Source organism: Psittacula echo (assembly GCF_963264785.1).
Source record: "Psittacula echo genome assembly, chromosome: 4".
NCBI classification, from domain to species: domain Eukaryota; kingdom Metazoa; phylum Chordata; class Aves; order Psittaciformes; family Psittacidae; genus Psittacula; species Psittacula echo.
Genome location: NC_137738.1, coordinates 85,640,333 through 85,654,058, shown reverse-complemented (window position 1 = coordinate 85,654,058; position 13,726 = coordinate 85,640,333). Strand labels below are relative to the sequence as shown.

At 35.9% G+C, this 13,726-nt stretch overlaps 1 protein-coding gene across 1 annotated transcript in view; it reads right to left on the bottom strand.

Moving 5' to 3' along the window:
• CSMD1 (CUB and Sushi multiple domains 1) overlaps nt 1-13,726 on the bottom strand; it is a gene marked incomplete at both ends in the record, with an annotated part of 1,184,444 nt that overhangs the window by 150,786 nt on the left and 1,019,932 nt on the right. Inside the window, one exon of the mRNA XM_080616376.1 lies at nt 4,220-4,338. Coding sequence (XP_080472502.1) covers nt 4,220-4,338 — 119 coding nt within the window. The remainder of the gene's footprint in view (nt 1-4,219; nt 4,339-13,726) is intronic.

The following is a 13,726-nucleotide window of genomic DNA, read 5'->3' as shown; positions in this document are numbered from 1 at the left end:
TATCAATCAATCAACTGCATTATAACTATTTTTTTGAATTTGTTAAACTCTATTTTCAAATACTTATTTTTCTACTGGATAAATGTTTTAAAACACTCTTCTTTTGATAACTTGAAAACCTCTTGATGTTTTCGACTAAATTTAAGTCTGGTTACAAGACAGAAGCAGCTGACTACGTACATTCATAATGTGGTCATTCATATGGACTACATGCTCTCTATTTCAATTCCAGGGTTTTCACTCTAGTTTATTTTCAGCCTGCAATCTGGAGTGAATCAGCTATTACTCTGAGTGAGCAGTACAGACAAAGAGAGGAATTTTTTTCTACATCTGCTTGCTACAGATGGTATGGATGTGGACCATACCAAGACAGTTATCCACGGTTACCAGCAGGCCTTGAACTCTCATATGGCCTCACAACACAACTCACTGCATCCATGCAACATCTAGGCAGACAGCTATAAAAGTACACATACTTCTTTATTAAGCTGTCATGTTTAATTTACTTCGCCTATTTTTAAGAAACACCACAACAACAATGACATCTGTAACCTGCAAAATCTATTCTCACATACTTTAGGGTGGCTGCCCAGGACCAACTGCAAAATGCTTCCAGCTTTTCTTGCACTGATACAGTTCAAGCTGATAACATTAGCACAAACAAATCTTTTTTTTTTAATCAATTCTGTCCTCTGAGGAGCTCAGGCTATGCATTCTGCTGTTGGAATGGTAAAACTGAATAAACTGTCAGAAGTGAAAAAGTCTGATACAAAGATTGAGACATGGGACTGAGGGCAAGGTTTAGTTTCTGTTTCAGTCATTTGGGTATACAAACTTGGGTATGTCTTCTACCATCTCTTCTTTATTTTTATCAAGTGTATTAAGAATCTAATATTTAGTATGGTAGCACATTTTATTAATATAATATGAAGAATTATTTAAATATTACTTGTCCATAGCAATCAAATTCTCATTAAAAAAATAATAAAAGAAGTAAACTGCAGTAAAGGAAAATCCATAAAATTAAATGACTTCCACATCATTCAGTATATTTACAAATAAGAAACTACACATGCTACCTTGAATAAAGTTCATATGGAATTGTATGGAGTTGTATGGAATATGATACGTAAACTAATCATTTAGTTAAGCATATTTAGAAAATCAGCTTCTGAAAGACAAACAAACATTTCCAAAAATGGCATGGAAGGGAAAAAAAAGAAATCATCTTTCATTAAAATTAAGAAAAAATAAATTAGTCTTTCTTCTTATTAAAATACTACAAATTTATAACGACTCAATAAAAGACTTCTTTTAAAAAGAAGCCTTTTTCTTTTATTGGAAAAATGTGCAGGTACTTACTGTACCATCTTAGTTACTTGCAAAACAGACGAGATTTTGAATAATTTACTTAATACAATATTTCTTGATTTATTTTATTCTCTCTTCCTAGTCTTCTATGATTGCATGTTCTGATGTGAGTCGGGGGGAAGCCATAATTTAGCTACCATAGTTAGGGAAAAAAGTAAAATGGCCTACAAAAATCTTACGAAAAATAAAATGAAATTATTCCTCTGGCTTTAAGCCTCTTCCCAACAAGAGCACACTCTGATTTCAGTCTTTTAAAGTCCTCTCCTGAGGGGAGACACTTAATCCTACAGCTAGCAATTACCTTTCTTATGCATCTCCAGGTAGTAGTTTGAGCTCTGTGACTTTTCTGGTAAGTCTCAATTATAAACTAATCCACATCTGATTGTTATTGCTAGCTGTGAATATGTTCTCTAAAGACTGAGGGTAAATTCACAGCTAGACTGAAAAAGTTATGCTGATCTATATTTGTTGAAAAGCAAACATACTGTGCCTCACAGAACCTCATTTTCATTATTTCTTTTTAATTTGGAGCCATTTTACTCATCTGAGCAATACACTATACATACATGTGTATGCACTTTCTTACATCAGAGTTCATACAGCATAGAAATCCTCATTAATATTTTGAAAATATTCAAACTATTGAATTTGGATATTTAAGGTTTTTTGGTTTACACTTTAGACAAGATCATGAAATTAGTTTTTTTTTATGTCAAATTACATGGTTAATATTAAATTTGCATATGCATGGAACCAGAGGTAAAGAAATATGGTTAAGAAAAAATATGCTATGAAATTCTAAGAAATTATTTCATTATAGAATCCCTTTAAGTATAAAAAGAAAACTGCAGTTAGTCATATTCAAGGACAAAAGACCTCCATATAGATAAAAGATGTCATGTGGTTTGCGACAGTGATATACATGGTGTATAGAAGTTAAGAATTAATACAGTTTATATGCAGATATCTTCCTCACAAACACACAATTTTTTTATGCTAATACTGTATTTATGAACTCTCATTTCTGATTTTTTTTCTAAGTAAAAATAGATCCAGAATATTAAGTCATAGCTTTTTTCTTCTGAATTCACTCCAAAACAAAGTGCCTATCAAGAATATTTTCTGGCTTGTGATTATTATTGAACTGTGATGCTTCACCTAGGCCAAAAGCATGACAGCACTCCATTCTAACAAATTAATACCACTGAAGATCAAATTTCAGTTCACATAACTTTGCCTTGGCAATGGAAACATAGATGTATCTGTAGAATATGGCTTTTCATCATATACTTAATGCTACTTTGAAATAGAAAAAGATTAATTGTTCATTAGCAGTCTTTAAATGAAGTCAGAATCTATTTGGGATTCAAAGTTTGATGACAGAAAGTCCTTTCAAAGGGACTGTGTAATAAGAATATGATATCAAATATATAATAATTTTCTTACTGACATGACTGCTACCTACAAAAGACACTATAAGGGAGAAATGGAATAGCAAAAATAAAGTTAATAAAGTCCTAAATAAAGAGGTTTTAAACCAGTAGGTATTTTCAGAATAACATTAAATTTTCCTTTGCTGGAAACAGAAAAATTTAAGTAGTTTATCTATGAGCCACCAGCTGGCTTGTAAGCAATCCTTGAACCATTAAATGACCAACAAGTGCTGAGGATGGGTAGAGTAGGCTTTATTGTACATAAGTATTGACTCTTTTTCCAATTAGGATAGTTGTATGACGGAATCTTTTTTGCTATGGATCTGGGATGCTTCCAATAGAGGCTGTTAACATTCATGTTATTAAAGTAAAGAGCATGGATTAAGTAAAAGACTTGACCCTGTAGCTGTAATATATGACTAAAATGGTAAGCATACTGCTGTTTACCTAGACAGATTTTTCAAGCGCAGCTGTTCCCACGCCCAGCCTAGAGATAAGATGTTCAGTCTGAATCCTGTCTGAATTTTAGGAGAATGGTAAGGGATAATGAGATCAAAGAATAAGCTTATATATGATGGAGCACTGAACTGGCAAACATCAGATAAGGACAGACTACTTTATCCTTCTCTGGAGCAGAAGTTGTGATGCTTTGCTTTCTCTGATAACAGTGGTACGTTTTCACATTGTCTTGTGTGGGACCTATTACCACCCAAAAAATTCTGAACTCCTATGTTTCCAATGTTTCACACTGGTGATGATATATATATAAATAAAGTAGAGGAACAAATAAGGGAAGAAAAAAAGTTTTCAAGTCTTAGATATACATAGTGCTGTGACATTTACAAACAGCAGCTTGATAACATGTCTACCATTGGCAACTAAATCAGTGCGTGAACAGTGAACATCCTCAGTCTGTGAACTAATTTGGATTATTTCTTCCCTTGAAAGATTTTTAAGAGTAGATTTAGCATGAATAAAAATTGTTGCTGAAAATAATTCTACAATTTCTGAGCAGAATATGAAATTCAATGACATAACTGTGGTTAAAATTTCACCTAGAGGAACCACTTCCAAAAATGGGGAAATCACAGTACGGTTTCAATAAGCATAGTGCTACAACCATTTTCTAGAGAAAACATTTTAACCATGCTCTTTCATTGTCCATTTTGATGGGTTTTTTTACTGCTTGATAGCCTAAGACAAGATTTGCCAGCAGAAGTTTACTGAGGGCCAAATATGCTACATATTCATAGCTTTATAATGTGGGACTACTCACATAGGGTCTACTTAAATCATCTCTATGGACACACTACAGCCTCTTCATTAAAATAGGATTTGGGTGGCTCTATTGTCATTTTGTTGCAAGTATTCCACAGTGTATTAATCAAAGAAAAAAGAAAGAAAGAAAGAAATACCTGTAATGTATATCCTGGCTCACACTGAAATGACAAAACATCATTCACCATATATCTATCTCCTGATTTGATCCCATTGCTAGGAATTACTGGTTCAGGACAGGCTGCAAGGCCTACAGCTGAGGAAAGTAAACACAAAAAAATAGATAAGTGGACAACAGCTCTTCATTGATATTTTCTGCTGTGACAAAATCTATCCACAGCATTTTTTATTTTTTTTTTAAACAGAACATTAATTAAAAATGTGTTTCAGGATAAAAGTGAAATTTTGTTTAAAACAGACTGTTTCAGAACTGCCCTGCAGAATACAAATGGTATTACTGAAGTACAAAGATTATATAATGTGACTGTACCAATTAGTATGTCATGTTGCTATTACGTACTGTGTCTTCAACTGGCATGGTAATATGGTAATTCTAGAGAAAGATTCAATACACTTTATGTATATTGTCTCTTTTCAACAGCAGACAAACAGAACTACTGAGGTTAGGTGGTAGAGCCTTTTGGAACAGTAGCTAAAGGCTACTGTAAGGGCATTACTTAATTTAGACAACTCCATTGACTATAAAAAATTTCAGGCATGTTAAATTCAGTATTCTTAACCCAAAAGTAAATCATTGCGTAGGTATGACAGGACAGTTTGCTCTTAAATATCTTTAACCCAGGTGCCAGCTAACAGTTTTACAACTCTCCAGGATTAACAATTTCAAATGTGTTTTCCTGAATTTGGCAACCTCAAGTATTAGCTTCTGCTTTTCACTGAGTCCACAGAACTTTTCTATTATTTCCTTGATTGCTTACCTAAGGAGTTTGTTAGTTAGTACAACTGCAAATTAAATATCAACTCTGCTATCTAAGCTAAAATGCTCCAAATGAACAAGACATTTGAGACACTGCAGATTACAACAAATAATTCTGTGTTTTCAAGATTTTCTTTGCAAACAGCAGAACTTGTTGGTTTACAGTTTGAAAACAGAATCTCATTCCCCTTATAATATTAAAATCTTTATTTAAAGTAAAAAATAAATTTCAAATGTTTAATCTTAATTGTGAAGTCATTTATTAAAGTTACAACTGAAACATAAATATGTAACTCTTGTATTTTAGTAAAATATGATGTATAGAAGCCAGAACATAATGGAAATTATTTTCACAATGCATGAGAATAGGTCTTTAGAATTTACTAGCCCAAAATTCTGTAAAAATCAGACAAAAATAATACTTTCCTGAGTGTGATGTTGTGTGTCCTTCAGTTCACTTGTACGAAAAAACAACTGACTAAATGCTACAATTCTCAGTGTTGTCTCACTGTTGATATCTAACCCCTCTGGTGACAGTAAGTGGAACTCAATAGAGTGGTTAGTACAGAAATTACATGATATTTGGCTTTACTCTCGTATCTGACATTTTGGACTCTGTTGTTCCAGATGGCTCATCATGAAACAATATCCAATATTATTCTGAGACCATAGTCTTTCTACAGAAGTACAATTTTATTTCAGATAATGCTGTTTACACATTTTGTTACAGACAGGGTTTTAACTTTATGCCCTAAAACTTTTCATCACTCAAATATAACACCTTACAAATCTTAAATGCACACATAAGAATTCTGTGTTTCCCACTTCATCCACTCCCAATCAGTTTTTTGCAGATAAAGGCTTAGTTGAAGGAAATACATTTTTCCTAATGAAGCACACAGAAGTTTTAAATAGCTTTTATACTTTCACCTAAAATTGTTATGGCCAAGCCATTTTTTTTCTTTCTTGGAAATAGCTTCCATAATCATAGAATCATAGAATAGTTAGGGTTGGAAAGGACCTTAAGATTATCTAGTTCCAACCCCCCTGCCATGGGCAGGGACACCCCACACTAAACCATGTCACCCAAGGCCTCATCCAACCTGGCCTTGAACACCACCAAGGATGGAGCATTCACAACCTCCCTGGGCAACCCATTCCAGTGCCTCACCACCCTCTCAGTAAAGAATTTCTTCCTTATATCCAATCTAAAATCCTGTACATTGTCTCATGTGCTTTTGAGTCTTACCACATTTTACTTTTTCCAGGAATGAACAATAATAATGGCAAGTCATTCTAAAGCTGAGTGACAGCTATCAAGTTATCATGTCTTCATAACTATAGATAGTTATTAAACTAAGTATTTTCTGATTATAGCATAAAAATAATATAACAGTTGCAAGCTGTAGAATCTCCCTGAAGTAGGTCCTTTGTGTTTCAGAATGTATAATTTAGGAAAATATCTAAATGTGTTTTAAAGACTTTCAGCAATTTCTACCACAGAATTTACAAATTTTGATGCTCTGCCAATATTATCGACTATTTGATTATTTTATGGTGAATTCACGTGACCACTAGGCAGTTCATGTGTGGTCTTTATGTGGAACTGTAATGCTCCAAATAGGCATGAGGATATCATCATTAACTTCAGTAGTTTTGGGGGTTTTGCAGTTTTCTAGTATCATTCTTTTGGTCTACTACTTTGTATCCTGCAATACCATAAATATATCCATATCTGGAAAAATCTTTCTGAATATACGTACTAAATAGCTGTGATTCGCAGTCACACAAACTGCTTGTTTGCTCCAGCATTATGCGAAGGGTAGTATCTTATGTCAGTAATTCAAACTGCAGTATCTAGACTGTTGTTTACTTAATTTGAGAATCTAGTGTTCAGACACAACTTAAGCCTTATTCACATGCATGAATCAAGCCTTATTTCCGCATTTCCTTACCCTTCTCTCTTTAACAGAAAAAAAAAAAAGACATGCTTCAAATTCACCATGACTAAATAAACAAGCACTCAATAAAGGCACTGTGATAGAATTGCTTATAGATAGCAATGCACTTGCTGAATTCTGTGAAAATAAAACTGTGGCTCACTTCTTGTCTTCAAGAAATTTTTATTTTTGTTGAACTCAGCATCTCTGTGTGTTGAGAGTTACAGGCCAGTAGTCTTAGATCAGTATGAACAAAACAATTACTTTTGCAGATTTTTCTGAGTCACAGATGAAGTTTTGTAACAGTGACTGCATAGTAATATTAATAATGTGCTTGTAATATAGCTCTTTCTATCATTAGTTAAACAGCATACAGAATTATATAGGCTAGATATGGTATGACTATGTATTTCATCTTTAACAGATTCTAATAACTTAATAAAACTTTCTGCTAGATGCTTATTCTTTGTGAAATACTTTGTATGTACTACTGCTTTGGTCTCATGATGCAATTTATAATATAGGATATTATATCAGCGTATCACAAAACACTATGTAAAACCCACTCACAAATGACTTCTCTGACATGCTTGACATTAAGAAGCAATATTATGTCCTGAGAAACAAAGATAAAGTTGGAAACAAACAGAATTCTGAATCCTTAACACTCATCATTAATAATACTAGCCTAGTTTAGCTCGATAACTAGTCTGGTTTAGAACTGGTCCAAAAATCTAAAGAATGCTAGACAGAAAGCAAACAAACTGTTTTCTGGGGAAAAACTAGGGAACTTAAATATTCAGAGAATCTGAAATACATTAAACTAGATTGTATGCGGATAGTCAGTAATAAATGAAAAACATGTTAAATGTCATGTCTGAGCAATCAAAAAAGGACAAGGATTGCTCAGTGCATGCTCTTCAGAGCTCAGCTTCTGCTATGCTGTAAAACAAAGAACACATCAATGTCAAGAATGATAACCCTCTCCCTGACCTTCCTTCACTTACTGACTGCTAAATACTTTCTTGGCTCCGCTGTGGCATAAGACAAATATGCCTCACTTACATAATTATATACATGCCTACAATTACCTCAAATTCTGTCCAAATATCACTGCCATTGCTGGCAGAAAGTAAATCCTTGCTGGCATATCTGACAATGTGAATGCCCATTAGTGTCCATTTCAGAAAGCTGCAAACTGAACAACACAAGAATTTCTTGACAGCTTGACCAAAAGTCATCAGGCTTGCTTTTTTGAATTCTTCCCTCCTGTCCCCATGTGGCTAACTGAACCATCTTGTTCTTTATCACAGCAAAAACATCAAGCTGGAGTGAATTGTTCTTTCCATTTTGATGGTGGTGTATATCAAAAGCCAAGCTGTCCCTTCCAAAACTGCATGCTTCAGACATCAGCCTAGAAAATGCATTTATCTCAATGAATTACTGCAAAAGCGGTCAGATTCATGTCAGCAGCTACTAAGTTATATAGACATACTGATAGGATCAGGACCTGCTAAATTAAAAATGACATATTTATGATTCATATGTGTTTAACACAGGGAAAAATAAAAGACTGCTGCACCAAAGAGCCACATTAAAGATTGAATTGCATGAAAGCTCTTAATCTGGAACTACCATCGATGAGTCGATGAGGAATGGGTTAGGGACCAGTTGAGCAATCTAGACATCCATAAATCCATGGGTCCAGATGGGATGCACTCGCAGGTGCTGAGGGAACTGGCGGAAGTCATTGCTAGACCACTCTCCATCATCTTTACCAAGTCTTGGGAAACGGGAGAGGTGCCTGAGGACTGGAGGAAAGCAAATGTCACTCCAGTCTTCAAAAAGGGCAAGAAGGAGGACCCGGGTAACTATAGACCGGTCAGCCTCACCTCCATCCCTGGGAAAGTGATGGAACACCTTATCCTTGATGCCATCTTAAGGCATGTCAAGGATAAGAGGGTTATGAGGGGCAGTCAACATGGCTTTACCAAGGGGAAGTCATGCTTGACCAACCTCATAGCCTTTTATGAGGAAATAACATTGTGGATGGATGATGGCAGAGCGGTGGATGTGGTCTGCCTTGACTTCAGCAACGCATTTGACACAGTCTCCCACAGCATCCTCATAGCTAAATTGAGAAAGTGTGGTCTGGATGATCAGATAGTGAGATGGACTGCGAACTGGCTGAAGGACAGAAGCCAGAGAGTTGTAGTCTATGGGGCGGAGTCCAGTTGGAGGCCTGCATCTAGTGGAGTGCCTCAAGGGTCAGTACTGGGACCAGTATTATTTAATATATTCATCAATGATTTAGATGAGGGAATTGAGTGTACTGTCAGCAAGTTTGCTGATGACACTAAGCTGGGAGGAGTGGCTGACACGCCAGAAGGCTGTGCTGCCATCCAGCGAGACCTGGACAGGCTGGAGAGTTGGGCAGGGAATAACTTGATGAAATATAACAAGGGAAAGTGTAGAGTCCTGCATCTGGGCAGGAACAACCCCAGGTTCCAGTATAGGTTGGGGAACAACCTGTTAGAGAGTAGTGTAGGGGAGAGGGACCTGGGGGTCCTAGTGGACGGCAGGATGACCATGAGCCAACACTGTGCCCTTGTGGCCAAGAAGGCCAATGGCATCCTGGGGTGTATTAGAAGGGGGGTGGTCAGTAGGTCGAGAGAGGTCCTCCTTCCCCTCTACTCTGCCCTGGTGAGACCACATCTGGAATATTGTGTCCAGTTCTGGGCCCCTCAGTTCAAGAAGCACAGGGACCTGCTGGAGAGAGTCCAGCGCAGGGCGACAAAGATGATTAAGGGAGTGGAGCATCTCCCTTATGAGGAAAGGCTGAGCGAGCTGGGTCTCTATAGTTTGGAGAAGAGGAGACTGCGGGGGGACCTTATTAGTGTATATAAATATATAAAGGGGGAGTGTCATGAGGATGGAGCCAGGCTCTTCTCAATGGCAAACAATGATAAGACAAGGGGTAATGGGTATAAACTGGAACACAAGAGGTTCCACTTAAACTTGAGAAGAAACTTCTTCTCAGTGAGGGTGACAGAACACTGGAACAGGCTGCCCAGGGAGGTTGTGGAGTCTCCTTCTCTGGAGGCATTCGAAACCCGCCTGGACACATTCCTGTGTAACCTTATCTAGGTGTTCCTGCTCTGGCAGGGGGATTGGACTAGATGATCTTTTGAGGTCCCTTCCAATCTCTAACATACTGTGATACTGTGATACTGTGATACCAAAACCCAGTATGCTACCTAAAAGAATATGCCTTCTTCACTGCTAGTCTGATTTTTATATTTGAATTTATTGAAGCTCTTTATGATAGAGAAGTACTACAAAATATAGTCCTTGCTCTCTAGTCTCCTTACCAGTGAATCCTTTATTTCAGCTCCTGAGAACCTTTAGTACTTGAAAACATGCAAATAGAGAAGCTTCAGAAAATGAGACAATAATTAAAAGAAGTGTAAGGCCACCTCTTCACTATTCCATAATGCTCTCCTACCTACTGGGTGTTTGCACAGGAAGGGGTTTAGTAGTTTTAGTTCTAAGAATTTATCATTCCTGTTAATCAAGGAGCAATGACTACACAGTAACTTTCACTGCACTTCCTATGCAGTGTAATGTTCATGTAATGTTCATCTAATGTTTTCTATTCATCCTCAAAAGATTTAAACCAAAGCTCATTTACTCAAATAATCTGAACTTTTTTTTTAAATGTTCTAGGACTAAGCACTAAGCCTGGTTCCCAAAAAGAAAAAAAAAAAATTATAAAATGCAATATGCTAAAAGAGGATTTTCACCTTAAGAAAAGTATTATAGTGTTCTCAATTTCAAAGATAGATACATTTTTCTCTTTCCAAAACACATATACCTAAAACCTTATTAAAGGATCCAGTGTCCTTTGATACATACATATAATTTCAATTAATGTTAACTGGGAACTATATACAATGTAAGGCTGTAAAACATGAGGGAATTACGTAGTAGCTTTCTTTATTGTTCTGGAAAATAAAATTAAGAAATGATCACTGTGGATTTCCCTGAAATTTGATGAAAAATCAGAACAACTGTGAATTTTTATTGTTAGTTTTGACTGACAACAAATTATTGCTCAAGAAAACAGCTTCATAAACAAAGCCATTCCCCTTCCACAAAAGAGCAGGAACTATACAGAAGGACATTTGGATTCATAAAAGCATTACTCAAATACTAAAATAAGCATAGCTATAAATGAAAGATTCAAATATAAACATAATTAAATTTTAATTGGGGTCACAGAAGACCCAACCATTTTCTATAGCAAAATAATTTTAAACAAGAAGAAAATGACTTAGTTGGAAATGAAATAAAAAGTGTGCCCATCAATTTTAGTTCTCTAAGGACTAGCTATATTTTTTTTGAAGTCTTTCTTCTCTATGAATTTTCTATCTATCCATAATTAAAACAACATTAAATGCCTAATCTTCTGCATCTACATTGCTGCAGTGTTATGCTGGAGATTTTTAAAATACATGAATACACAATTCTGGTTTGCTTCCATGATTATATTGTTGTTTCTTTCTTTTCTTCTACAAAACTAAGGGCCAGTTTTTCCAGCTCATATTAACTGGCATAATACTGTTGGGGATTTTTAACAAATTGACACTGATATTAGTTCTTATTCTTACAGTATTGCCCAGCAATATTATGCTCTCTCTTCCTCTCTAATCGACTGGGACTCTTGAGCTTGTTTTCTGATGAGGAAATCATAGAATCATAGAACAGTTAGGGCTGGAAAAGACCTTAAGATTGTCTAGTTCCAAACCCGCTGCCATGGGCAGGGACATCTCCAACTAGACCAGATTGCTCAAGCTCCTGTCCAACCTGACCTTGAACACTGGCAGGGATGGAACATTCACAACTTTCTTGGGCAGTCTGTTCAGGGCCTCAACACTCTTACAGTAAAGAATTTCTTTCTTATCTCTGACCTGAATCTGTTTAAGTTGGAACCCATTGCCTCTTGTCCTGTCACTACAGTCCCTGAAGAAGAGTCCCTCCTCAGCATCCCTATAGGCCCACTTCAGATATTAGAAGGTCTCCACGCAGCCTTCTCTTCTCCAGGCTGAACAGCCCCAATTTTCTCAGCCTGTCTTCATACAGGAGGTGCTCCAGCATCCTTAAATGAATGGATGTTATGTAAGTCTTTCTGTAAATCTGTCATTCACCTTTGGAATACTATTTTTAATATACGTCACTGAATTTTCTGCTGTTGTGACCACATAATATTAAAGTGCTACAATAAACAACAGAATTAATGAATGGGAGAAAGACCTTTCTTACTTCAGGGTCCAGAATTCTGATACAAATCCTGCTACAGCTACATAATCTTATTAAATAGAACAGCCTTAAAAGTGGATATTGAAGACCCCCACTATGACTACCTGACATTCAAATTTCTGCAAGAAGTTGACCGAGTTGAACTGAAGCCTCTTTTACTGTAGCTGAATGTTACAGCTGCAAAACATTTTATTTAGGAAGACTATGAATCTAGCCCTCCTTTTCCTTTGCTTTTATCAAAAGTATCTGATTTTCTAATGTAGCATTTAACGTTGCAAGCTTTTTCACCAGACATTTTTGTGTTTGCTTTAGTAAGTCAACCCCTCAAGAAAAGGGCATTTTTATTCCAAATATTAGACAGACTACTGAATTTATTTTTCCAATGCTGCTTCGAAGAGTAGGTGACCAAATGATCACAGGCTTCAGAAGTCATAACTGAACACTAGCAATATCTGAATCTTGTTACACAGAAAAGTATTTCCTGCTCTGCTCCTTATTTGATCTAAAAAGGTGACTGCTCAATATAAAACCATAAATTCTTGCTGTGGGGATTTGCTCGGCTTCTGTATTGAGACACACACAGATGTACTGTACTCCTGCTAGTCCTGCAGAGACCATAGGGCCAGATAATAAAGGAAATTATTCTTTCCTGCCTGACTATCAACAGAATAGTTAACTAAGCTCTGAGTGTTCAGTGTTGCTACCTTGACCTGTACTGAGCTGCACTTCTAAGAAAACCTGGCCTTGAAATACTGGCACCACTGAAGTCAACAGATGCTTTAACAGAGCACAGCTGTGGGACTGGCACTTAGGAGACAAAGAAAAGCATAACTCCAAGTGACCTTGCATGCTCCCAAACACTTTTTACTTGTTAACAGAACACTTTTTTTTTTTTTTTTTTTTCTTTTTCAGGAGTCACAGGGATAATGAAACTCATACAGTAAAAGATAAAAACTTAACTTCAAAATGCTCATTGTAAAGCTACCTCTTAGAACAAATCTGTAAGTCTTTACACTTCATATGGAATTATACTTTCACTACAGATTCAGGTGAAAGGAAAATGCACTGACTCACTGGGGGGGAGGGCTCCCCAGACAAAAAAAACCCCAAAACAACCAAACAAAACCAACCAAACATAAAGAACTTTGTCAAAATAGTAGATTCTAAAAAGATTCCTGCAGAAGTAATAGTTATATATTCATTCTACATCACTGTTAGAATGCCTGTATTTAAAAAAATCTACAACATAGTCATATAAATGCTTGAAATAAACAGGAAATTAAATTAAAATATAAGACTATCTTGTCAATTATGTCTAATTTAAAATATTTATTATGAGATGAAAACTGAGTCTTTCAAAATTCTGCACATATTTATATCTTATTTACAATTTTTAATCTCAATCCTAAATACAGCTTATTAAGATCATCCATGTCTTTATTTACTTG